The following is a 27852-nucleotide window of genomic DNA, read 5'->3' as shown; positions in this document are numbered from 1 at the left end:
ATATATTCAAAAATGTTGGCAATGAGATTTGCAGAGGTGATAAGCTCATTAGTTTGCTATACTCAACATGGCTTCATTCCTGGTAGAGGAACGACCCATCATACTAGGAAAGTAATAACATTGTTGGATGCCACCGAAGTCACAGGAGACCCAATGGCAGTAATGCTGCTGGACGCAGAAAAAGCGTTTGATCGGGTCTCCTGGGACTATTTGTGGTATACTTTGGCAAGAGCTGGACTCAGGGGTGGGTTTATAAAAGCATTACAAACTCTATATAAAGAACCGGCTGCGGCTTTAAGAGTTAATGGGGGCACTACAGGTCAATTTTTAATTAAAAGGGGTACACGGCAGGGGTGCCCATGTTCCCCACTACTGTTCGCCATGTATATGGATCCATTGATCCATAAACTAGAGCTTTGCCCAGAGATAACTTTGTTGTCAACATTGTTGGGACCGTGTAAGATATTGGCTTATGCTGATGACGTGGCGGTGATAACACCAAACCCCACAGAGGCGACTGTTTATATAGAAGAAGAGGCTCGCAGATTTGGACGGATATCAGGGTACGCCCTAAATGCCTCCAAGACTCAGATTATTAAAAATTCAGTGACTACGTGTGATGATAACCGTGTGGTTCAGGCGGGGACCTATCTTGGAATTAAAATATCAGCTGATCTAAATAATTTGGTAGAAAATAATATTGCTCCAATAATAAGCAAAACAAAGAAGGACCTGGAACGGTACGAAAATCTACACTTATCATTAGTAGGTCGGGTCAATATTATTAAAATGATGATATTGCCAAAATTTTTGTATATATTTAGGGCCATCCCACTTTTATTTGAAAACAAGTGGTTTAAGATATGTGAACAAATGATCAATCGCTTTATTTGGGCTAAAGGAAAAACACGCAGGGCAATGAGGTATATGTCTCTACCACGGGAGCGTGGGGGCTGGTCTCTACCAGATTTAAAAGTGTACTATTGGGCCGCTGCATTCCAAAACATGTTGGGACTGGTAGGGGGGGCTGATGTAGATGATTGGGACAATGTCGGTTCACTTGCAATCTATGGTTTGGTTTTAGGTAAAAATGCGGAAAATATTTTTTTGAGATTCACTGAGGAAAGTTATTATAAAAGAACACGGTTTAAGACCCTAACGGCTGCGTATAATGTCTGGAAGAGAATATCAAAAAAGATAGGAATTGGGAAATATAATTTTTACACTAGGTTCAAAAACAACCCTTCCCTCCCTAGTATGGTTTTTTCTGGAGCTGTATTCCAAGATTGGGAGAGGCGGGGGATAAGAAAGATTGGAGATATTCAGGGACCTCAAGGTATTTTACAATTTGTCGAGCTACAGGCTCGATATACCTCAGATACAAAACACTTTTTTAAATATCTTCAAATAAGGAGCTGTTTAATAAATAGGAAAGGAGGGCCTTTGGGGTTCGATAGAAATATATTGATGGATATTATAGAAGTAGGCTCGGACTGCACCATAAAGAGATTTTATTCTGAGATGACAATATTAAAGAAAGATGATATGGAGAAATGGAACAGCAGGTGGTCTGAAGATCTGGATATAAATAGTGATATCTTCTCAGTCATTAGAGATGGGCAGAAAATTGTTGTGCTCATCATCATTACAGGCTCAACACTATAAGACTCTATTTCATCTGTATTATACGCCTGGGAAAATTGCTCAATGGGGGGGTACCTCGGGAACCACCTGTTTCAGATGTGGTAGTCCGGGGGCGGACCTAATACATATTTTCTCACTCTGTCCACATTTAAATAGTGTAAAACGGGATATTGAGACATTTTTGCAGAGTGCATTAGCAATTACAATAGAATTAAACCCAGTCGTAATGTTACTTGGAGTCAACCCTGAGTCACACGTGAACAAGGAAAATTTTCTATTTGTAGCACTGGCCATTCTCAGACTATTAGTTGCTTCGGCATGGTTGGATCCTAACCCTCCTACATATCATCAATGGTTGGGGAAGATATTATCTACTCAAAAGTTAGAATCAGCTATTTATGCGAGGAGGGGGAGAAAAGGCAAGAAACTTGGTTTGCAAATATGGGAGCCCCTTACTAGATGGGAACAAGGTCCTGATTGTTGATTGTTGATTTACTGGGGCGGGGGGGAATTGAGAACGTAGTGTGTAGAAGTTTATGTATCTATTGTATATATGCATTGGTTTTGTAAAAACTGTGTATGATTTGTTATTACACTTGTTTTTATGCTCTGTATAATTCCCTAATGTATATATGATTCTGCGCTGTACTCTAATGAATGTTATTGTGCCCTGTCCATATCTTAGGGGGGGGGGGGGGGGGGAAAGGGGGGAAAACCCCTTCAATAAAAATATTAAAAAAAAAAAAAAAAAAAGCAACAACAAAACACTCGTGCCACCTCATTTACCACCCCCAGGCAACACCCCCACATTCACCGAACACCTGTCCGACCTGTTTGACCACTGCTCTCTCCAAGATATGAACAACCTTATTTTGGGTGACCTCAACCTTCACTGGAATGAAGAAAGTAACCTGCTAATCCAGAACCAGAAGGAGCTGCTTCACAGCAACAACCTTACCCAATACTGCTTAGAGGAAACCCATAATTAAGGAGTAATCTTAGACGCCATTATCTCCAAGCACAACACTGTCACGATAGACCACGTCCTGCCTGTGGACTGGTCCGACCAGGAATTAATCCTTTTCCACCTCACTCAGCCTATCACACCTCAACCCCCAACCCAAGACTCTCCGAAATAAACTAGAAACTTCACCCATATTAACACGACTGACCTAGAGGGAAGGGTTAACTCTATCCTCACTGCCGCCATGGACGATCTATCCACAACAGACTTACCGCCTACTACAATACAAACATGACATCCATTCTAGAACAAGTAGCCCCCTTAAAACTAAAGAAAAACAGGAACATCCCATCCAGATCCTGGTTCAACATGGACATCAACTATGAAAGAAGACAACTAAGAGCTACAGAAAGGGTATGGAGGAGCAACCCCTCCTCAAACCTACTGGAACAACTCAAAGCTGCCCAAAGGAAATACAAAAAACACATCTGCAGCGAAAAATCCACCTTCTTCTGCGCCGTCCTGGACAATGCAAAAAACAGGCCCAAGGAACTATTCAAAATCATCAGAGAACTTACCTTCAAACCCCCAGAATCCTCCCTACAGGCCTCCAAAGACCTGTGTGAAAACTGCCAACTTCTTCGAAGAGAAAATCACCAAGATTGAGCTTTCACTGGACATTAACATCAACCTCTTCTGCAAAAACTTGCCTCCAGTGACAGAATATAGCTCACCCAAGCACCCCACAAAAACCTGACAGTCCTTCAACCCCATCCCGGAATTCGAGATCCTCAAACTGATCTCCACCTCCAAACCAGCCTCTCACATCCTTGACCCAATTCCCACTGAACTGACCAAAAAACGGAGTCTCTCCATTGCCCCGTTCTGGTGCAAGATCAATAATAGCTCCCTGAGAACGGGCTTCATACCTGAATGCCTCAAAGTTGGCCAAGTCACACCACTACTAAAAAAACAGGCTTCGACTCCAAGGAACTGAATAACTTCAGACCCGTCTCCAATCTCCTCCTCCTATCCAAAATCCTGGAAAAATGCGTCCTCCAACAATTGACTCAGCACATGGATAACATCAACCTTCTTGACCCCCACCAAGCAGGTTTCAGAAAAGGCTACAGCGATGGGACCGCGATCCTTAACATCACAGACGAAAAAAACTAATCCCTCGATACCAACCAATGCTGCCTCCTCATTCTCCTAGACCTTTCGGCAGCCTTTGACACGGTTGATCACTAACTTCACATCAAGACTTTACAAGAAAGGGTAGGAGCTGATGAGGTGGTCCTAAGCTGTTTCTCCTCCTTCTTACACAGCCACTCACAAAGAATAAAAATAAAACCTTTTCCTCCGACCTACGCCCTGTCAACAGGGGAGTCCCCCAAGGTTCAGTGCTCTCATCTCAACTGTTCAACATTTACATGGAACCCCTCACCACCATACTCAAAAAAGCTAACATCCCTTTCCACCTCTATGCAGATGACACCCAAATCTATCTTGAAACCTCCTCCATTGATGACATTCACAGGCTAAATGCTACTCTAAAGAAATCCAACATTGCCTGTCACTTAACCACTTAACACTCAACCAAGACAAAACCGAAATACTCCTCATCTCCAACAAAGAGGAGAAACCTCATATTTCAGAATGGCTCAAAGCTCTGGATGCTCTTAACGGCAATCACACTCTGACCCACTCCGTCAAATCATCAGGAATTACCCTAGACTCTAAACTCAACATGGCCAATCACATCAAGAACTTCGCAAAGAGTGCCTTCGTCAATCTGAAGTTACCTACCAAAATAAAACCATTAATTCCAACAAATACCCTCAAACAAGCCACCCAATCACTGGTGCTATCCAGACTTGACTATGGGAATGTCACCCTCACTGGTACAACTAAATCTTGTAGTGTAGTTCCTAGTTTCCCACTAGGCCCTGCGCATTGGAATAACATAAACAGTAGTATCGACGTGGAACTGCGGATATTCCAGGCCTCCACTGACTATGCTAAACTTAATTGGGTTGTGTTACCAACTAGCTCAGAGGTCACTGGAAACTTTCTTCTCTGCATAGGAAGTGATCAGCTTCCTTGGCACAGACAAGAAGGGATTCAGTTTTCCAACAACCGTGCAACATGACAACTTTGCTCCTCAGATCAAGAGTCAATCTCTAGGGTCGTGTGAAACAATAGACATGTATTTCACTCAGTCGGTCTAGTGCAGTTTACTTTCACGAGATGTAGAGAATAGAGAGACGGGCCTTTGTCAATAAAGGGTTAACATTTATTGCACAGTCTTTCTTCTCATACAAGAGAAATGTATTGCCACAATTGCAATAATTGTTATTATAAAAAGTACGTACAGTAAGATAAGTATTGCAAAATAGAACTGTAAAAGCATTGATATGGTTTCTTAGCCATACAATGGTTTAAAGTAATAAAACATATATACAGTCATATATACATTAGGCTAACATACTCAACTGGTGCTTCTAACTAAGCCTACCCCAGTGTGCCTGACCTAAGCCTAACACGTGAAAAGGGGAGTAAGTAAGTAGCTTTAAGTTAAGTTGGTTTTGCCAAGGTTTGTTTCAAGAATTCTCGTCTAAGGGTTTAGTCAACACCATACCTCTGAAAAGAATGATGGAGGATTGGTATCTCCTTCAGGGGTCTCTCTCGATATCCCAGTCACCCGCGAGGGTAAACCGGAAGCGCCGGGACTGGATTTCTCTGCACGAGAAAGGCAGCGGCTTCTCTTCAGCGCGTCGAGGAAGGAGGGGGGACAGCGTCCGCGGGCAGCTGGAATCTGCTGGATGTCTTCGCAGAGGGACGGCTGTTCAGCTCCTTAAGCGTACTGCACCATAGTTCGCGCTGTAGCGGCGATAATGGTATCAGCAGCTTCACCACCACAGGATAGCAGGCTGCAGCGACAGAGTGCTAGATTTACTAACACGGGGTCTTGCTGGCAGCTGGCATCAGCAACAGTAGCTCGCAGCTCACATTGCTTAAGGCAACGTTGGTAATATTTATACCTGACAGGTGCCGGGTTTGACGCAAGTTTGCTGGACATAAGACGTCAATTAAAGATGTCACTAGGAAGTGATAGTTATCAGTTGCTCATTAGAGTTCCATTACTAATCAAAACACAGCAAGCGGGGATTTCCAGGTTTGCGGAGTTTTTATCTTGTTGAAGAACTCGGAGTGTTATCTAGGAATATCAGATAGTGACTACTGCTCTGTCATTGCACTAATTGGTCGCAAAGGAAGTGGCAGAGAGAACTATGCTGGAATGTGGCTCTGTTCGTGTGAGGCCAGAGATGACTTTTCAGAAAATCGCACTTGAACGGTTATGCCAATATAGGGAATAAATGGATTTATAGCCGAATAGGGGCATAAGGTCACAGTATCGATCAGGAACCTAGATAAACACGCAACACCCACTCCACGGGTTAATGTCCATCAAAATTACTAAAACTAAAGCAATTAGATGCATGTGTAACATTGCCCACCCCAAAATACATAAATGCATTCGAAATAGGCGTACTTGTAATACATGAAATTTAGGTACTGTACGTTTTTTTAAAAGCAAAGAAATCATTCAAAAAATGATTGCATATGAAATCATTGAACGATTATGCATAAAGAATTACACATGAAGTATCTCTGACAGAAGAAAAGCGAGATAAATCATCACATAAAAATGCATTGTAATAACATGTGTGCTAGAAGCTGGTGTAATGTTGTTATGTCTCTAGATGTGTTTAGAAATAGAAGTGTGAAGCTTCTGTTCTCTAAGAATAGTTTTTACGTTAAGCAAAGAATTGTTCGTGCCAAAAAAAAAAGGTCAATGTTAGAAAAATTGTCCAATTCAAAAAATAGATTTCCAAAGCCCTTGGCAGTTATTGTTGATCAAAACTGAAGGCCGAATTCAGAGTTCATGGGAACGCTGTGTGTCGGAAAGCTTCTTAAAAGTTATTGTTTCTGTACGGGTGAGAACATCGTATCAGACAGGCTCTCAAAGAATTGGTCTACAAATTCAGGTGATAGTTCAACCAAATTAGATAGCGCTGTAACTTGGCAGGTGTGAGAATGATTGCTGTCATCATAGTCGGGAGCAGCAATGCTCACAGCTCGTTGTACCTGGATGATGTTGCTTTTGTCACTCGCTCCACTGTTACCACTTGGTTGTAGTACAGGAGTCTCCACGAATGCCGTCATCAGGATTGGTAGCCGCTGGGGACAACACAATGCGTGAGCCGTTATTGGACTGAGCAAAGTATCGACGTCCATTGGTACTGCTGATGGAAGTGAAAGACAGATGTCCAACACGCATTCATCGCCGCAAAGCATACACCGTAGCACAGGTAAAATGCAATTTTGCCATATTGGTCTGAATGAAAGGAACCTGGTCATGTTTAGATCTCTCAGCCTGGCCAATCCGAGGACGTTAGTTATCCTGTCCCGGTAGCGCATTGCTAGGATTGTCTCTTCCATTCCCATGGGAGCTATGTCTGAGCCGAGGCTTGCCATAACGAAGCAGGAGGGTCAAAAATAGAATCCCTGCTACAAGTCCCAATAATAATGGTATCCCTCCAAAAACAGAGTGCACAAAATTAGGAAAGATTCCCAAAATTGCCTGGAAGGGTGTTAGCAGTCCCGTAAAGACTGTCTTAAATATGCCTGGGATGCTTGTTGCACTAGACATGTTAAGGAGTTGGCTGAACATTTCTACGAAATGCACGGGGCAATTTGTTGATAAAAGGTCATGAACTTCAGTAGCTGTCCTTGCAACTAGAAGATCATACGTCTCTTTAGATGACGTTATAGGCACTGTTGTCTGTAAAAGTACAGATTTAACTTTGCTTAAAGTATCAATTTGTATAGAATAGAGATTCAGACGAGGCCAGATGGGAGTCACTATGTCTGGAGGCCCACTCGGAAACAATGCTTGCATACAGCATTTGACCATGGATGTTACTTCTACTAGATAACTTTTCCCTGGCACGAGGCCACAACATCTGTGATCCGTTCTAAGAATGTAACTCCCGTTCGAAAGTTGCATAAAGAAGGGCTCTATCTGAGTTGCAGGTGTGACTAGCTGGTGGCATGAAAGGTTGTTTGAATTTCCATCACATGCTCCGTGTAAATTAATACCCTGACACAAAAGTATACCGCTTAGTGAATGTTTACAGTTCTCACCACTAAGAAATACATTTTTGTCGCTGTCACTATAGCAAGAATGAGTGTATGGTAATTTCCATTCGGATTTTACATATCCTTTACCCAATTGTTCATACTGGCCAGCAGGTATGTACTCAAGGCACTTTATAAATCTGAAAGTTGTTATCGGAATTGTGATAATTCTGTGTATTATCCATTCAATGACAGGACTCTCTGACATTGTCAATGGTAATCTCTCGAGTTTTTTGATGCTCAGGATTGTATAGTCTGCTCCTTTCTGTGCCAAACTGATCTGTTTATCAGTAAGGTTAAAACTGGAAAATAATGACGTTGTGTTGATTAAACGCCAAGGCACATAGCCTGAACGAAGATTTTGCAGCGTCCAGCCTAATTCTATAATAGAACGTAATTGAGACTGGCCATGTTGTAACATTAGCAAATCTCTGTCTATCACATCAAAGGCAGAGGATACAATATTGTCCAACGAATATATTCTGGAAGACAGAGTCATTAACCCATTGTCTACCACAGAAAGTGATTTCTCCAAATTAATACGATCAATTTCTCGTATTTTTTCAGCAGTTTCAATTTGCTTTACTTTCCAAGCCTCGTTGTAAGCAGCATAGATACTGGTCGCTATGAAACGCTTTTGACGCTGTTTGCGTGGTCCAAGAATGAAATCGCGCAAATCAGCACCATCTTTTAGTAAAGACAAGTGTTGCTTAATTTCAGCCAGTGTGGACGAAGTAAGCCATTCGAGGCAGAGTTTCCCTACACTGTATGTTGTTATAATCCCTGGATGTTGTCTCTGGGAGTATCTAGAGTCTAATCTGGTCAACTTTAACCCCTGTGTTTTATTCAGGAATCTATCTTGACAGCTGTTTGTGTCAATAGGCCAGATTAACCACTTTTTCCAATCAGGATGTGTTCTGTTGAAATGTAAAATTTGTGATACGTCTAACTCAATATCTGCAGTTGCATTCTCAGGTATTGGCTTTGGTATAGACGGTGTTTTAAGGTCTTTGATCTTAGCTAGGCCAAGACAAGATGTTTGGTGTATTGTGTCATTTAAAAACAACATTTGTTCTGGTATCATGCAGGATCTAAATAGTGCTTCTATGCCTTGCACCTGCCAATCTTTTGTACCCCAAATTGTTTTTCGTTTCAATATTATTTTTCCAATAATCAAAACCAAATGTCATCATTTTGTCATAAAATGCTTCTGAATATATCAATTTAGAATTTGTCAGCATTGTTTTCATTCCTGTTTTATCTAACAGTTTATAATAAAATGTTTCTGCATCACTGGTGTGTGTTAAACCCTGAGAAGTATTTGAATTTCTCAAAAAATGCTTTAGAACTGCTTTTAGGAGGTGTAGAACAATGTTCCCATTGATTATACATAAAAACATTTCTAGGCTGTGCAGATTTATGCAAGTAATGATCCCCATAGTGGGTGTAACAGAATAATTGCTCATAACTAGATGAACCTTGTAAATAATCATGATCTGTGAATCTAGCTGACATTACTAAATCAGACATCATGTCATTAATACTGTTAAAGTCCCAATCATCAGAGAATGTACTTGGTGTCACAAAGTCACTTAAGGAAACCTTTAGTTGATGAGGATACTTCAGGATTTCGACCGGACCATATATCTCATAGTCTGTTTTCTCCCATACTACCCCACCAGGTATTGGAATTGCTGTGACATTTACTGTTGACAGTTCTCTTCTCTTCACGTGAGATGATCTGTGTGGTTTCAGGACTAGGTTGATGTTCTGACTTGCTGTGTCCATTCAATTGTAATGAACTTTCCTAAAATTAAAACTAAAATTAGGCATAGTAGGAGTATGAATACCCCTGAAATAATCCAATGCTCAATCAACGGTGAATCCAGATATAATTCTTTGATTTGTTGAAGGAGTCCTGTTGTATTTTCTTTAGAATACTTTTTTGTTTCTGGCATCACTTCGGGGTCATTTAAATCTTCAGAGAAGTTGTCGAAGTTGATGAAGTAACCAGAGGCAGTTCTGTCAATTGATGGGATTGTTCTTTCAATCTGTCTTTCGGTAGCACTTTCTGATGCCACATCATTGTAGACTGGTGTTGTTTCTTGACGAACTGTTTCAATCTGTGTTTCAAGAGGCACGAGTTCCATGGCATTATTGCATAGTCCTTCATTGTGCACTGCAGGCTGATCGAATGTGATGAGTCTTTCAGTTTGAACCTCTTGGATTGTTGCAAGTTTGGGTATTCTGTTGTTTCTTGGGAGTCCACTGGGCCTACTGTTGATTAAAGGCCACATGCTTGTGGTTTTACCAGATCGATAGACACGACTCTGTTCTCCTTTTTACCAGCAAGGGGCGGTAGCACAACTGATCTTGTTCCGGTGACTGCCAAGACAGGTACTGCTTTTCTGTAAGAAGGCCCAAATTCCTTCTTAACCACGATCTTTTCTCTGACTAGATCCCCAATCTTTGGAATCCAGACAGGCCTTGCTGGGGCTGTTGCGGGTGGTGCCTCGTCAGTGGTACTTGGCTGTTGCTTTAACTTTATGTTGCTTAATGATTTTCTTGTTTCATTCAGTTCCTGTAAAACAGCCAAACGATCCTTTACATCAAAGTGCTTTGTTTCTTCTTGTACCACTGACATCTGACTATCGAGGTCCTGAACTCGCATTCTAATTCCGAACAATAGTTTGTATGGGCTGAAACCTTTTAGAGAATTTCTTGGCATGCTGTTAAGACTAGTCTGGACACTTATTAAATGTTTGACCCACCCAGCGCCTGAACCTAATACCTTCGCTGTTATAGATTGCTTTATGTCACGGTTTTTTCTTTCTACCACACTGTTCCCTTCCGGGGTATGACGGACAAGAATACCGCAACCCAATTCCCATGCTAGCCATGGCCTCCTTATAAGCTCGAGAGCTGAAAGCAGGACCCTGGTCAGAATGGAACGTGGTAATTGCGTATGTGCCGATAAAGACTCGCAAATCTTTTATAACCGTTCTAGCGTCAGCCGAGCGCGGGGAGCCTCATTTTTTAAGTGCTTTTCGTCTTAACTGTTAATAGGACGCAGGATCTGGTATAGGCAGCGTTACGCTCTTTCTGACTGGTAGCCAGTAGCTAGGTTCGCTACTGCGATCCCTATTACAGTTTTCACAGTTGTTTGCATATATTTGGTGTTCTACACTCATCCCCTGCCACCAGAATACTGATTGTAATTCAGTCAGTGATTCCTTGATCTCTCTGTTCCTTAGACCCAAACCCATGTGTGCGTCTGCTATTAAAAATATTCTCCTGTTCATGTTTGGAATTACTCTGTCCCCCACTCCAGGGATTCGAGCAAAAGGAACGGAGTTTGCATCGATTATGTATGCAAAATTGAGTGGATAGTTTACGGGTAGTGCTGCACAGTCGCCTTTTACGGTCGTTCTTACTGCCAGCATGGTTTCCCCGTCTATGTATTTATCTGTACGCTTTTTTGTGGCTACGGAAGCCGGTTTAGTTGCTTCCGCGGTGGCTGTATTAGCCAATGAATTCCCTGCAACGTGAACGCCATCACTTTGAAGACTCTGTGCGTGAATCACGTGAGTCTTTTGTAGTTCTTTATTTAAAAGAGCTACCTCGTTCCAGAGCAATTTATGCTTTATTGTGGCACCTGTGTCATCTTTGTAGTCATTTTCAATCCAACTCTGCAGTTTGTTATTGTAAGAGTTGACGCAAAAATGAGAATCGCACACTATAAGTGTCGGGAATTCGCGTTCTGCATTTTCAAGCGCCATCTTTAAAGATCTGATTTCAGTTCTCTGAACCGAACAGTTTCTTACAGATTCAGTTTTTGTTACTTTCGGTCTGATTTTACCGCACAGCCAACGACATTTAATGATCGCACATGCTGCGTCGTAGGATTTTCTCTCTACGTTGAAATGCTGTACAGAGCTATCTGTATAGATTATACAGGCATATTGTGAGAGAGGCAGAATTTCGATTGGCAGAGGATATTCTTCTTCATACTCTAAATCATTCAGTTCTTCGTATTGCGGGGCGAAATAGTATTTTACGTCTTCCGCTCCTAGAGAATCTATACACTGTATCCATTTCGGATCCAGTGACACTGTAGGCAGGTTTACTGGGCTGAATAGCGCTTCGAAGGCGGATTCCGCTGTGAGAATCTTAATCCTTTTGCCGTGTGCTAGTTCTCGTTCATTTGCTAATGCGATTTGCACTGCGTTCACAGTTCTTTCTGTGTGACTGAATGTTTTTTCTGCTTGTGTGTACAAGTGAGATTTAATTGAAATTGGTACCTTTTCTCCCTCATTAGAGGTTAGGTATGTGAATCTGCATCTTCCTGGGATGACTCGGATTACAAGATCACGTGTGTTGTCACATGTGTCTAATTTTGTTTTTGCTAACATGTCTGTTTGCAGTGATCTCAAAATTTCTGTGTGTTTTTGAGTCCAATTGATTTGTTTAAAATCAGGTTTAATTAGTTCGTAGAGAGGTTTAACCCTCTCTGCATAATTTAGAATGTAAGTTCTTCCGAAATTCAGAAAACTCAGAATGGATTGTAAATTCTTCAGCGTTTTTGGAGCTTGGAGTACAGCGCACTTCTCTAAGAAGTTGTCCGCTAGGCTTTTCCCTTCACTTGATAATTCGTACCCTAAGAATAGTACTGTCAGATGGGCAATTCTGGACTTTTTAAAGTTGAATTTGTAACCCTCTGCTGCGAACCCAAGTATAATGGTGTTCACTCTTTTCAAGTGAGTATCCAAGTCGTCGTCTGTGAGATAGATATCATCTACGTAAGATAATGCCTCATCATCATAGATTTGTAGTAACTCTGTTACCCTAGCTGAGAATAGTCCTGGGCTGTTCTTGAACCCCTGTGGGAGTCGACAGAATTTTTTCTGCGACCCAAATGCGGAGAAAGCGGTCAAATATCTGCTTTCTGGTGCAATGTTTTGACAAAAGAAACCATTAGATATGTCTAATGTCGTTTTATATTTTTTCCTAACTATGTTATTCAATAGGGCTGCACTATGCGACTTTTGTACTGCAAAAGTTTTGCAACATGTATTAAGATGTCTGTAGTCCAAAACTAGACGATATGAATTGTCTGGCTTGGAGACAGGAAACAAAGGATTGTTCATTTGAGAGGTGCATGTTTCAATCACCCCCTGGTATTCAAGTTGATCTAAGATCTCCCTGACCTGTTTTTTAGCTTCTTGCTTTATGGGATACTGCCGTTGGGCAGTTGGTTCACTTTTTAGTTGGATTTTGTGAGGAGGTGAATCCTCATCCCATCCTACATGATTTTTATACAATGCAGGTGCCTGTGCTATTGCCCATTTCCGTGCATATGTATATTTTTTGTGAATCGCAATGTGATTCGAGAAGGCAGGCATAATCACTTCTTCGCCACGAGGGCACTCCCTGACAAACGCCCGGGGCCAATCTTTTTCAGCTAACAGAATATCATAGCCTTTTGAGAGCTTATCCCAAAATAGACCCTTAATTTTCCTAGTCTTATCACCCTCCATACGCAATGTTATTTCGTATATTTTATGGGGCTCGCTAAGTCTGGCGTCGGCAGTTTCAACCTGAATGTATTCATTCGTGTCCACTGTCTCCAGATGACTCATCAAGATCTTGCGTGCTATACTGATTTCTGCTGCACTGTCCAACATTGTCAATGCCCACTCCCCGTTTTTCAACTGTGTCCTCAGTATTCTCGGCATGGTTGATTACTCTAATACTGGCTACCTTCTTTTTAGGAAATTGAGATTTTTTACTCTGAGCAGGTTCCTTGTCTTTGGACTTGGTGTGCTCTCCTGGGTCTGACCGTCCTCTTCTTTCCGAATTCTGTGGAAAAGATCGAGAGGGACGTGTATCAATACTTTGATATCTATCAGGTTTTTTCAGATTATCCCTATTTCTAAGGTTATATCTTTTCTCAGAGGGCTCCCTCTGGGGAGACTGGCGTTCTCGAGTCGGAGTTCTTTCCCTCCGTCGAGGAGACCTTCCTCTGGACTGGAAAACTTTTTCCTTGGGAGTGGATTGTTTATTTCCATCCCAGCTCTTTTTAGGAGTGTTTAAATTATTTTTAATGAATAATTTTTCAGGATTTTCGAGCAGTTGGGGTTTTACTGGTTTCCCACCCAAGCTGTCTCTACCTAATTCTTCATAGCATTTTTCTATGATTTTTGCAAGCTCAACAGGATCTTTTATATCTGTTTCCCTCACCTTCTGGCGAATCGCCACAGATGCTGCTTCTCCTTTAATGTTGGCTAATAATATAGCCGAGACCTGCTTGAAGTCTTTCAGTAATTTCATACCTAGATTTAAAGCGGGCTCTGGACCGAATTCATTTTGAATCTGTTTTAGCACTTCTGGTATTACCGCCATAGACGGAACACCGTGTGTTTTTGTATAAATGGAAGCAAAGACTGTACCCCAAGTGTCACAGTCCTCCACGTGTGGTGCGATTCCCATAGGAAGGCAGATGGTCAAGATTCTGTGTTTCTCAATAGGGGTAGTATCAGGAAATACTGCCTCTATTTGAGTGATTTTCTGTGCTAACCAGAAAGGAATTTGTTCCCGTTTTACAGGTGTTTTACCAAGACATGACTGTATGTTCTGTGGTGTAATTTTATTTGTGTTCCCCTGATGAGGGGTCAGCTGGTGTGAATTAACAGCTGGCTGGACTGTTGCAGTCCGCATTACATATTGGACTAATTGCCTATGTATTTTTATTAATGTGTTTAGCTGTACTAACAGCTCTTCTCTTGACATTCTTACAATGTCAGGATGTGGTGTGTAGCTGGCTAGAACCGGCCACGTTGCTCCTGGTCTACCTAGAGGACCGAGCCTAGTTATGTGATCATTGTGTTTTAGGGTGCCATTAAACCAGAGCAGGTGCTCTTGAAATTTAAGTGGAATTTCAATCTCCTCGAAAGGAGCGTACTCTTCCGGAGGTTTCTCTATTTTGTAATAGTGAAACTCTTGTGTTGTAGCGTTTGCCGCTGGAAAGTTTATCCATGAATAGAATACCTCTGTCTGCCGATACTCGTGTGCCTCTATCACGAAAATTACTGTACCACCTTGAGGTGTCAGTCCGTTTTCTATAAGTTTTAAAGTTATAGATCTTCTTAAGTGGACCGGGATGATTATAGCATCCGGGTCTGCCTGTAGGAGACTCGAGTCCTCCTCTATTAGTATGGAAGCCAGCCTAGCTGCTTCCCTTTCTTCTTCACTGTCTGACATTTAAAAAAAAAATGCAGGCTTTGCAGTGTAGGTCTCCAAGGAGACAAAGATTAGGTGCACAATATTTTGGAACACTGTATCCTTCAACGTTGAATAAACCAGAGCTTTACATAGGAATCTCTTCCTACTAAGGTCGGGCGGATTTTAACCTTTCACCCACTCCAGACGTCTATTGGAGTATTTACGGGAGAAAGGGGTCTGTGTGAAATATGCACAACTGAGTTACTCTACTGTCTTGCGTTAGTTTATCGCCTTACCAAACGTTTGGGCGCCATGTAGTGTAGTTCCTAGTTTCTCACTAGGCCCTGCGCATTGGAATAACATAAACAGTAGTATCGACGTGGAACTGCGGATATTCCAGGCCTCCACTGACTATGCTAAACTTAATTGGGTTGTGTTACCAACTAGCTCAGAGGTCACTGGAAACTTTCTTCTCTGCATAGGAAGTGATCAGCTTCCTTGGCACAGACAAGAAGGGATTCAGTTTTCCAACAACCGTGCAACATGACAACTTTGCTCCTCAGATCAAGAGTCAATCTCTAGGGTCGTGTGAAACAATAGACATGTATTTCACTCAGTCAGTCTAGTGCAGTTTACTTTCATGAGATGTAGAGAATAGAGAGACGGGCCTTTGTCAATAAAGGGTTAACATTTATTGCACAGTCTTTCTTCTCATACAAGAGAAATGTATTGCCACAATTGCAATAATTGTTATTATAAAAAGTACGTACAGTAAGATAAGTATTGCGAAATAGAACTGTAAAAGCATTGATATGGTTTCTTAGCCATACAATGGTTTAAAGTAATAAAACATATATACAGTCATATATACATTAGGCTAACATACTCAACTGGTGCTTCTAACTAAGCCTACCCCAGTGTGCCTGACCTAAGCCTAACACGTGAAAAGGGGAGTAAGTAAGTAGCTTAAGTTAAGTTGGTTTTGCCAAGGTTTGTTTCAAGAATTCTCGTCTAAGGGTTTAGTCAACACCATACCTCTGAATAGAATGATGGAGGATTGGTATCTCCTTCAGGGGTCTCTCTCGATATCCCAGTCACCTGCGAGGGTAAACCGGAAGCGCCGGGACTGGATTTCTCTGCACGAGAAAGGCAGCGGCTTTTCTTCAGCGCGTCGAGGAAGGAGGGGGGACAGCGTCCACGGGCAGCTGGAATCTGCTGGATGTCTTCGCAGAGGGACGGCTGTTCAGCTCCTTAAGCGTACTGCACCATAGTTCGCGCTGTAGCGGCGATAATGGTATCAGCAGCTTCACCACCACAGGATAGCAGGCTGCAGCGACAGAGTGCTAGATTTACTAACACGGGGTCTTGCTGGCAGCTGGCATCAGCAACAGTAGCTCGCAGCTCACATTGCTTAAGGCAACGTTGGTAATATTTATACCTGACAGGTGCCGGGTTTGACGCAAGTTTGCTGGACATAAGACGTCAATTAAAGATGTCACTAGGAAGTGATAGTTATCAGTTGCTCATTAGAGTTCCATTACTAATCAAAACACAGCAAGCGGGGATTTCCAGGTTTGCGGAGTTTTTATCTTGTTGAAGAACTCAGAGTGTTATCTAGGAATATCAGATAGTGACTACTGCTCTGTCATTGCACTAATTGGTCGCAAAGGAAGTGGCAGAGAGAACTATGCTGGAATGTGGCTCTGTTCGTGTGAGGCTAGAGATGACTTTTCAGAAAATCGCACTTGAACGGTTATGCCAATATAGGGAATAAATGGATTTATAGCCGAATAGGGGCATAAGGTCACAGTATCGATCAGGAACCTAGATAAACATGCAACAATCTCACCTAGCCCCCCTCAAAACTTCTCTCAAAGCAGCAGCTAGAATGGTCACTTGAACCAGGAAATGTGATCACATCTCACCAGCACTCAGATAACTAAAATGGCTCCCAATTGAACTGATACAGAACTGCCTGCCTCACACATTAAGCCCTGCACACAGGAAAACCCAAGTATTTGGCTGCCAAACTCAAGAGGGCTGGTCAGACAACGTACCTCAGGAGCTCCAGCAGCCTACTCATCCCCATGAAAAAACGCAAACAAAAAACTGCTGCACGGTCTTTCGCTGGAAACGCACTCAAAATCTGGAATGCCATCCCAGTCGGTATAAGGACTATCCCGTCCTTCCCAAAATTAAAAAAACAACTTAAAGTCCTTTTCCTCAACTGCTCCCCCCAAATGGATAGCCGCCAGCAAAACACTATCCCCTGCTTGCCGTCTCTTCCTGACATTGCTGCTCTAAGACTTACCTCCTCCCTGCTACTCTACCCCCAGCTGCTCCGCCCCCCTCCTTAATTGGTTCAACCCCAAGACAATGTGCACTCTATGATGTTATCTCAGGACTCAGGGACTACCTCAATGCTGCTCAGCACACTTGGACTTCAGAACCTATTATGTAGAATCCTGATTTACTGTATCAACCCCAAGACAATGTGCACTCTATGAGAATTTCTCAGGACCCACGTACTACCTCAATGCTGCTCAGCACACTTGGACTGACAAACTTATATGCGGAATACTGCTTTTTGTATGAATCTTGCTCAAAAAACTGTTGTGAAGCGTTCCGATACCCTCGGGTCAGGCTATGAGGTTATCTCAGGACCCACATACTACCTCAATGCTACTCAGCACACTTGGACTGCCAAACTTATAATTATATGCTGTATACTCCTTATTGTATGAATCTTGCTAAAAAGAACTGCTGGGAAGCGCTCCGATACCCTCGGGTCGGGATAGACCTATATAAAACTCCTTAATAAATGAATACAAAATAAATATTTGTCATTAAGTAAACTTGTGGAAGCCAGAAATCAAAGAATTGGTGGAGGTACAACAAATGTTATGGACTAATTCCTGTTTTTTCCTAATTTCTTCAGCATCTTAAGAACTTTTCACAGCTCCTGCTTGTTGGAGGATTTATTGGGGCAGATGCACAATTTTCTGACTTTCAATATTTAACAGACTTCTCACTCATCTCATTTGGTCTCTGGATCAGCAGTAGCAGTAGTATTAAACAGGGGTCCTAGACAGAGAAGAGAAACACAAGCGACATAACAAAAACACTAGCAGCTTAATAAAAATGTAATTTTCTATCCGGAAGGCAAATGTTTCTCATAAGCTGTAAGTGTGGTAGAAGCAATACCTATTGTACCATTTAAGTGTAGATTACCAAGTTCATGTCTGTCCAGTATCTGTAAATAGCTGTTTAGGTGAAGAATGCCAACCAAATATTGTCACAAGACAAAAAAAATCTGAATGCCCGTCCACTCAACCTTTGAACCTGCAATATAGCAATATTTGAGGGAGATCATCATACCATAGTTGTCAAGGTGCTGTCCTGCAGCCATTGTGCTCATATTTACGGAGTTTTCACCAATGGCAGTTCCAGAATGTGCAGAGTGTATGATAAGGAGTTTACATCACAGAATTTGAGTGTATTTTGAATGTTCTTCATATATAGATTACATACGTAATCTTTACAGGGGAAGAATCTGCTCTTTCACACAGTTCATGATAACACGAGGGCGAATGTTACTACTGTTTCTTCATCTATGAATGGAGGGGTTTTGTCCTACAGGTCCTGGCTGGACAACTACGTTAATAAAGAAGAAACGGTGCCAGGGCTCGAATTTGAACCACCAAAGCTTGTTTATTCAGCTGGTGTGAGCCTTCCTTTCAATAATTCAAGAAGGTATGCATTTATCATATTTCAACATTTCAAAGCTTATTTACATTTTAGTGCAATCTTCAGAGGAAGAAACATTCCTTAAGCTGTGGATACAGTTTAAACACTTTTTTTTCGTACATTACAATACTTTCAATATATTCAAACCAAAAACAAATAAGAAAGAATTCATAAATGGTTACACTTTAACTTTTTCATATGTAAAAAACAATCTGTGAATCATGTACACCTAAACTCATTTGGGTACATTTGTTTTTAAATACATTGCCCTATGCTATTATGCGTCTCTTTCGAACAGCCAGATAGCCAACGCGTTTCCAAACCCTTCTTTTAGTCAATGGGGTTCTTCCTCAGGGCTGGGCTGTGTACCTTGTTTCACGATATTGTTGAACGCTGTTTTCAAAAGCGGGGCATCAGGTAAACTTGAGTTTTCACCACTGCTTGTTTTTCTTTTCGTCTAATTCTTCACTACCTCGAAGTGACCTTGAAACCCGCCCTGAATACCGACAAACGGAGTGAGAGTCACGCGGCCCACAGAACCCCGAGTACAGCCTCTGAGACACAAAGACCAGGAATCTTGAATCATTCTTGAATCGCCGTCTACATAATTAGAAGCAAATGTAGCAGTGCCTGGGTCTCCCGCCGCATCCCGTACAAAATAATAATCACCGCGGAACACGCAGTAGACTTCTAGACAAGGTCACTTCGAGGTAGTGAAGAATTAGACAAAAAGAAAAACAAGCAGTGGTGAAAACTCAAGTTTACCTGATGCCCCGCTTTTGAAAACAGCGTTCAACAATATCGTGAAACAAGGTACACAGCCCAGCCCTGAGGAAGAACCCCATTGACTAAAAGAAGGGTTTGGAAACGCGTCGGCTATCTGGCTGTTCGAAAGAGATGCATAATAGCATAGGGCAATGTATTTAAAAACAAATGTACCCGAATGAGTTTAGGTGTACATGATTCACAGATTGTTTTTTACATATGAAAAAGTTAAAGTGTAACCATTTATGAATTCTTTCTTATTTGTTTTTGGTTTGAATATATTGAAAGTATTGTAATGTACGAAAAAAAAGTGTTTAAACTGTATCCACAGCTTAAGGAATGTTTCTTCCTCTGAAGATTGCACTAAAATGTAAATAAGCTTTGAAATGTTGAAATATGATAAATGCATACCTTCTTGAATTATTGAAAGGAAGGCTCACACCAGCTGAATAAACAAGCTTTGGTGGTTCAAATTCGAGCCCTGGCACCTTTTCTTCTTTACTACTGTTTCTTCAGCACCAAGCACCATCACAACAAGTTCTACAACTATCTTGCCTGTGATGACTAGTCAAACCAATACTACATGTTCCAGCCCAACAACTTCAGGTACTGCTTTGCTCTCAGATTGATGCACTTTCATAATACCAATCACAGAACACCTATTCGAGGGTCTGCAAATGTTTACAAAATTGTTACCAAAATCCACCTTTTCAGTCAGCTTTTCATATTGGCATCCTGTTCAAGGAAAGGGACTCAGAAAACATGTGCTGTGCTGGGAGGTGAAGCAGTGCGCTCCCATCCCCCTTCTGTTTGAAAAGGCTCCCTTGAGCCTCTGAGCTAACAAGCTCTTGGAGATGCACCTGTGCGCCTGGGAAAGGTACAGAGACCTGGGAGCATTATGGCAGCTTTCTCAGCAACCCCCAGAAGAATTTTGTTTTATTTCTACTGATGATGTATATAATCCAGAAACACATGTGTCTAGAGATTTACAGCACTAACCTGCACCAATTTTGGTGAAACACTCTGCAAAACGTCAAGTAAGTATTTAAATTGAACTGCATTTACCAGGATGCAAAGGGGCGAACTGTGCTGGGAGGTGAAGCAGTGTGCTCCCATCCCGCTTCTAAATGCATATAATAAATCTGATTTTTTTCAATGTTTCAATGTATGACCAGAAGTGCAAAATAGTGAAGCTGGAATTTTGCATATTAACAATAACTTGTAATTCACACAAGATTCTTGGCATTTCATGTCATTTCCACAACCAAAATTACATGTATTTCCCACATTCCTACTCTTTCCATATCAATGATACTTAGAACACTTGCCTGGGGATTGCTTTAGTAAAACAGTTGTATTAGACCCATTGTTCCACCTTAGGGACCTCTTCCCCAAGAACAGTGAGAGTTTGTTTTGAAAACATGAACTTTTACTGTCCTCCTTTTGCTGTTGCTTAAGTGGCCTGGAATTAAGGGGACAAGGAAAATAGATCCAGGTTCACAGATTTCCACATTATTTTATATATTGTGAGCATCGATTCCTTTTTGTTACTTGTAAAGTTTGTAGATTGCAGAAATCTAAGTAGTTTTGAAAGATCCGGCAGCTGCAAAAGGTTACTGGGTGTACCAAATCTGTACTGCTTCATTATATATTCAGTATACCTCAAGCCACTTCATTATCGGAGTTGCATGCTCAAGCTCAGTTTTTGTACATCTGCAAATCCCACCTTTATCCACATGCACAAACATTGCTTGATTCTAGAGCATGCACAGAAAGCCCACAATTCTAGAGTTACATAAGGTTACTAAATGAGGCTCATACTTTCCATGTGGTCTTTCCACTCACACCATTTTATGTTAATGCCGAGTGACATATATCATTAGGATTTTAAGGCTAATAAGGAGTATTGAATTCACTTAGGATGCCTTTTCATATAACTAACACAATTGATAGTGGAGGGGGCTGTGGCCAAACCAGAGGACTACTCATCTCCACTCATTGCTACCACGTTTTCAGATTACTTATGTGTGGCTTTTCTGGAACTTCCATATATGAGTGACATTTCATTGACAAATGTGTTACACTTTGAGTGACATCTTAAAACCACTATATCAATCAATGAAGTCCATGAAAAGAGCTTAAATCACAATTAACTCCCTTTTGGGCTATTTTAAGAAATGGCCTTGAATCTGTGGCAACACTCCTGATATAATAATAATAATTTAAAAAAATGTATGAAATGTTCATTTTTACTTCAATATCTTTTCACTTTTTCAGTAGTGAAATGCATCACTTCAGAATAATTAGCACATTGCCTAATATTGTTTTAATTCTTGTTAGTTGGGGAAATGACTGACTCTATACTATTACTCTATGATCAATACATGGTTTGTTATATATTTTTATGTTTGCTATTAGCTTTTTCAAAGTATTAATGTTAATTAATGAATGACAAATGAAAATATGAGAACATTTCATCAGAAGAGAAAGCCTTGCATCAAAAAATAACAGCCTACGTTTTACATCATTAAGTTATTTATTCTTGCATATATATGCCAAGTTGTTCCTTTCCCATGTGAAAACTCTCAATCATTTCTGACCTTTAGTCAATATTTAAATTCACCACGGTAATGAGTAATTTTAATATTGATATTATATTACAATTATAGACCTACATTTGTCAATAAGGAGACTTGTGCACGCCAAAAAATAATGAATTGGTGGAGGTATAACAAATGTTATGGACCAATTCCTGTTTTTTCCTAAAATCTGCAGCACCTTAAGAACTTTTCACAGCCACTTCTTGTTGAAGGCTTTATGGGGGCAAACGACAAATTTGCTGACTTTCAATATTTAAAAGACTTCTCACTCATCTCATTTGGTTTCTGGATCAGAATAGCAGCAGCAGGAGTATCAAACAGGGGTCATAGGCACAGAAGAAAAACACCTGTGACATAACAAAAACATTAGCAGCTTAAAAATGTAATTTTCTATCCGGAAGGCAAAATGTTTCTCGTAAGCAGTAAGTGTTGTAGAAGCAAAACTTATGGTACCATTGAAGTGTAGATTAGCAAGTTCATGTCTGTCCAGTATCTTTAAATAGCTGCTTAGGTGAAGAATGCCAAACAAATGATGTCACAAGATAGAAAACATCTGAATGCCTTTCCACTCAACCATTGAACCTGCAATACAGCAATAGTTGAGTGAGATCATCATACCATAGTTGTCAAGGTGCTGTTCTGCAGCCATTATCCTCATATAAGCCGATTTTTCACCAATGGCAGTTCCAGAATGTGCCGAGGGTATGATAAGAAGTTTACATCACAGAATTTGAATGTATTTCGACTGTTCTTTATATTTAGATTACATAAGTAATCTTTACAGATGAATAATATGCTCTTTCACACAGGTCATGATAACACTACGACGAATGCTACTACCATTTCTTCAGCACCAAGCAACATCATATCAAGTCCTACAACTATCTCACCCGTGATGACTAGTCAAACCAATACTACATATTCCAGCCAAACAACTTCAGGTACTGCTTTGTTATCAGATTGATGCATTTTCATAATACCAATCAAAGAACACCTATTCAAGGGTCTGCAAATGTTTAAAACATTATTTCCAAAATCCACCTTTTCAGTCAGCTTTTCATATTGGCATCCTGTTCAATGAAAGGGATACAGAAAATATTTCAGATTTTAAAAGAAGTTATTCTGTGCCTTTAAATTTGATGTACTTGGAGGCATCCATTCCAGCAACGATTGCAACTATGAAATATCATAGTAAAATTTCACCTAAAGCACCTATTTTTATTCTTTAATTTTTACTTCAAGAGGGGGGGCGTGGCTTTGACGACTTCAAGATGGCCGCACCCTGAGTGGGCTATGCCCGCCAAACACGTAATCTGACATAATCCTGCCTGACAACTGCATCATACCTGATTTTGGTTGGGTTCCCTTGCCTGGCATTACCTGGGGCTTCAAGCGACCCTGTTTCTGACTCCTGGCAGAGACCTGAGCCTGAGTTTTGCCGCCTGGCTGCGGCACTGGGCCCACGCCTCGAGGCCGCCCGGACTGGCCCGTCTTCTCCTGCTTCCTCCAGAGCTCTGGGAGCCCCATGTCGCCTGCAGAACATCGGAGGACTCCTGGCTTCAGGCTCTGGTGAGTACGCTGCTGATGTGACCTATTCTGGTGAGGTCGGGGGTCCGCGAGCTGTATCTCCCGGCCCCTGCAGCTGTGGTGCCATCTCCCTAGCCTCTCCGTCACATTCTCCGGCGGTCGGGCTTGCCCGGATCCGGAGACGAGAGCGGCGTACCCCCGCTATTTGGGCCTTGAATTGGCATGTGCTCTGGGCCTGACTCCCACTGTGCTTGGTGAGGGGATTAAATTACACCCTCGCCCCTGTCTTCACTCCCCGCGGCCCAGACTTGCTCAGTTCCTGCCGCTCCAGGAGCCCAAGCGCTAGCTGCTACCGGAGGCTACCCCACGCAGAATTGTCGGTGCTGGATTGCGGATTGGTGCAGCCTGAGGGACTACTCCAGATCGGGGGCTGTGCGGGAGGCCTTTTTCTCGCACACTCCCCCACGAACATTCACGCCCTCACCCCATTGCTTCTGCTGCGGGCTATCGGCGAGGTTGGATTGTGCGGGCCTCTGGCCCTACATGCTGCAATGTTTCTGCCCCAGAGACTGTTCTCCTACATAATCCTGTTCTGCCGCGAACTTGGTGGGGGTTCGCTGTGCTGGGGCTCTGGTCGGCAGCCCTGAGCATAGGAGGTCCACATTGGCTGCTTCTTCCTTATATAATTGACAACCCTGATTTGCCTCAGTGGAGGAGGATTCCCCATTCTGCCTGGCCCCGCGCTGCGAGTGGTGTGGCCTCGGGCGTCAGCAGTATCCTTCCCTGACCTTCTGCTCAGCTCCGCCATCATTGGCCTGGGGGGTGTCTACCCAGCCGCACTGGAGGTGCATGTGTTCCTTGACTGTTCACTTGGCCCCTGAAGCCGGTGAGGTGTTAATTCAGCGTTTCCAGTTGGTGTTGCTGATCTGCTGCCCACGCGGTTGGCCGCTTCTCTTCTTTGCCATTCCAGCTCTCCCTGCTCTGTGATCTGCAGTGGCCACCACCCAGCTCCAGCGTTTCTGTTGAGTCTCTGGCTCTGTCTGCATTTGACACAGGGGAGGTGGCCAGCTTCCGCACCCTTGACTGCTGCATTTTCTGGCTGTCATTCCTCCTTCCTGCTCCTCGGTTTCGGGCACTGTCTGGATTTGCCCACTATGGGGATGACTGACCCTAAGCAACCCAAGGTCGACACGTCAAGACGGTGCTGGCTCAGAGGTTGGTGACTCTGCGACTACCATGGACGCGCCTGCGCATGATGATGACTGTAAGAAGATTATGCTTGATGTAAAGTCGACGGTCACCAGAATCGCCGCCCAGCTGGATCAGCTCTCCGTTCGTCTGGACTCAGTAAAGGCCCTTGTTGACTCGCATGACAATCGTCTCCTCCTTGTCGAGTCCAGGGTCGTGGATATAGAAGACACCACCACACAGGATCATAAGAAGCTGCAGCAGATGGACAAGATCCTTGAAATCATTCAAAATAAGAATGAGGACTTGGAGGCGGGCTCCCGTCGGAGCAATCTCCGCATAACTGGAGTTCCGGAGTCCATCTCTCATATGGAAGACTTTGTGGAGCAACTGGACAAGGAGCTTTTTAGTGCCCTTCTCTCCTCTGTTTTTATTGTCGAACGTGCACTTCGCTCCTAGGCCCATGCCCCGGTCCGGGTTCACCACCTCACCCCATCATCGTGAAGATACTGAATTTCAGAGATCGAGATGCCATTCTCAGGGCGGCACGTGACATGGGCAAAATCAATGACACGGGGAACTTGCTGTCATTCTTCCCGGACTATATCCTCACGGTACAGGTTGCTCGCCGTGAATTCCTTCCTGCCAAGCAGACCCTGCAGAAACATGAGGTTTCCTACTCATTGGCCCATCCGGTGAAGCTGAGGGTCAGGCAGGGCGTGAAAACATTTGTGTTTCCTGACCTCAGGGACACCCTTGCCTTTGCTAAGAAACTTGAAAAATCAGCAAGTTCTTCACCACCTGGGTCCCAGCATGCCAATCCCATTGCCTCAGTGACAGTGACTGAAAAGCTATGATTTGTCAGCTGGCCTTTTTCTGAATGTTGTCCGCTATTATTTCTGCTTGGCCACCCTGCTTTACTGCAGGGGAGTACGCTGAGCCTCGCCATGCCCTCACGGGATAATTCTGTTCCCTACTGTTGACTCTACTCTTCCGAGTTGTGGGTTCCTGGGGTGGGGTGGATTGGTATCTCAGCCTGATTGGGGGTTGGAGTGGGTGCGGGGTGGGTTATTCTTCTGGTTGTGTGTTTGGGGCTGCATGGGTGGGGTGGTTGGTTGGGTGGGGGTTCGTGGGGAATGTTTTTGATTATATCTGGTCTGTTCCTGCTCTGCCAGACACAGGTATTCATGTTGCCGTGTGTGATGGGAATTTCTGGGGGGTTGGGGTTTTCATGGGGGTTGGGTTGTGGTAGGGGGTGTTTGGTCGTTATTTCTCTCCTCCTAGTTTTGGGGTTCTTCTGGGCCTCACTCTGGCCAACTCCCATTGTTTTATTGTGTTTCAAATGTGACACTGACATATGTATGCACTGCTCTCCTCATCCCTCCCCCCCTGTTGGATACACTCAACTAGTCTCCATGTTCTGGGGCTCCCTTTGTCCCATGGCCAGTCCCCCTTCTCTGCTACACATTACCCATATTTTTGACTGTGGCCGCCTCCCTAGTAGTCCTGCTGGCTGGAATCTTCGGTTTGCATTGCACTATCTGAGTCTGCCTGTGGGATCTCCCACTCGCGCTGCGTACTACCACACTCAGGGCCACCGCAACATGACTGACATCATCTGCTGGTCCTGGAATGGTCGTGGTTTGAATGACCACCGTAAGGCCAGGCTTATTCACTCACATTTACGGCGCCAAAAGGTGGACATATGCCTCTTACAAGAGACGCACCTAATGGCTGGGTCCCTCTCCAGACTCTGGGCGCGTTACTGGTGGGAATCACATTCCTCTTTATACTCTTCCTATGCAAGGGGGTCTACATTCTGATACCCAGGGGGCCTCCCCTAGCAAAGGGTTCAGGCACTGACGGATCCCGATGGTAGGTATGTCATTTTGCACGGCTCTCTGTTGGCCCAACCTGTGACAATCTCCGCAGTTTATGGTCCCAACTCGGACGACCCAGACTTTTTTAATCACGTATGGCATCTCATCTACTCTTGCGCCCCAGCAGCTGTTATCTGGGGGGGAGTTTAACGTTACTCTATCGGCATCGCTCGACCATTCTGGCCCCTGCTCTTCCCACCCACATGCAGCTGCAGCTCTCACATCCATACTTACTAACAACTCACTCCTCGATTTTTGGCGCCACTTGCGGACTCATGCCCGGGAGGGAACCTCTGTTATCAGTGCCAGGGGCTGCTAGTCATGCATAGATTTATGATTAACCTCCCCAGATGTCCTCACTTGGCTCACTGATGAAACTCACATGGAGCCCACTTTTTTTGACCATGCACCGGTTCAGATTGGTCTTCGCAATCCCCACTCCCCACTCCCCACAGCGAGCATCCACTTGGCGACTCCCTCCGAACGCGCTTCCGACACTCTTTTTTGTGCAGATATTCAAAACGAAATCATTAACTATTTTGAACTAAACTTGGGATCCGTAGACTCTGCTTCGGTACTTTAGGAAGGCTTCAAGACTCTTATTCGGGGAGAGTGTATCTATAAACAGGCCGGTGTCCTTCATTCCATTCGATCCACTCTTGCAAAGTTGCGGACTGAAATTAAGGCTCTAGATGCGGCCCAGGCCTGAAACCCTCGCTCTCATATGACAGAAGCACACAGAAGTTTCTGACCAAGCAGATAGTGTGCTTTCTTTTTTGGGCAGGGAAGGCCTTGCTCGTCGCTTCAGTGAAGGGGACCATCCTGGCAAGACCTTAGCAAACCTCTTATGCCCACCTTGTGCAGCGTTGTATATTACGGCTCTCAGTGACGGGGGTTCAGAGAAAACCACCTCCTTGGAGGAGATTAAGATCCGCTTCATGGACTTTTATTTGCAGCTCTATTCTGCTGGTTGCCCCCCCCCCCCTCACGCGAGACTTTTGAACAATACTTCACGGCCATCTCGCTGTTCTGGCTAGAGGATTATCATCGGAAATTTTTAGATGAGCCATTCACCAAGGAGGAGATACTTGCTGCCATTAGTAGCTTACCC

The 27852-nt window shown here is 43.1% G+C and overlaps 1 protein-coding gene across 1 annotated transcript in view; it reads left to right on the top strand.

The window, feature by feature from the left end:
- LOC147692125 (uncharacterized) overlaps positions 1-27852 on the top strand; it is a 277538-nt gene that overhangs the window by 209388 nt on the left and 40298 nt on the right. The window contains exon 14 of the mRNA XM_086939499.1: positions 22956-23087. Within this exon, the coding sequence (XP_086795625.1) occupies positions 22956-23087 (132 nt within the window). The remainder of the gene's footprint in view (positions 1-22955; positions 23088-27852) is intronic.

This window comes from Lissotriton vulgaris, chromosome 9, assembly GCF_964263255.1.
Source record: "Lissotriton vulgaris chromosome 9, aLisVul1.2, whole genome shotgun sequence".
NCBI lineage: Eukaryota > Metazoa > Chordata > Amphibia > Caudata > Salamandridae > Lissotriton > Lissotriton vulgaris.
The sequence above is the reverse complement of the archived record's forward strand: the minus strand, read 5'-3'. Positions and strand labels throughout refer to the sequence as shown.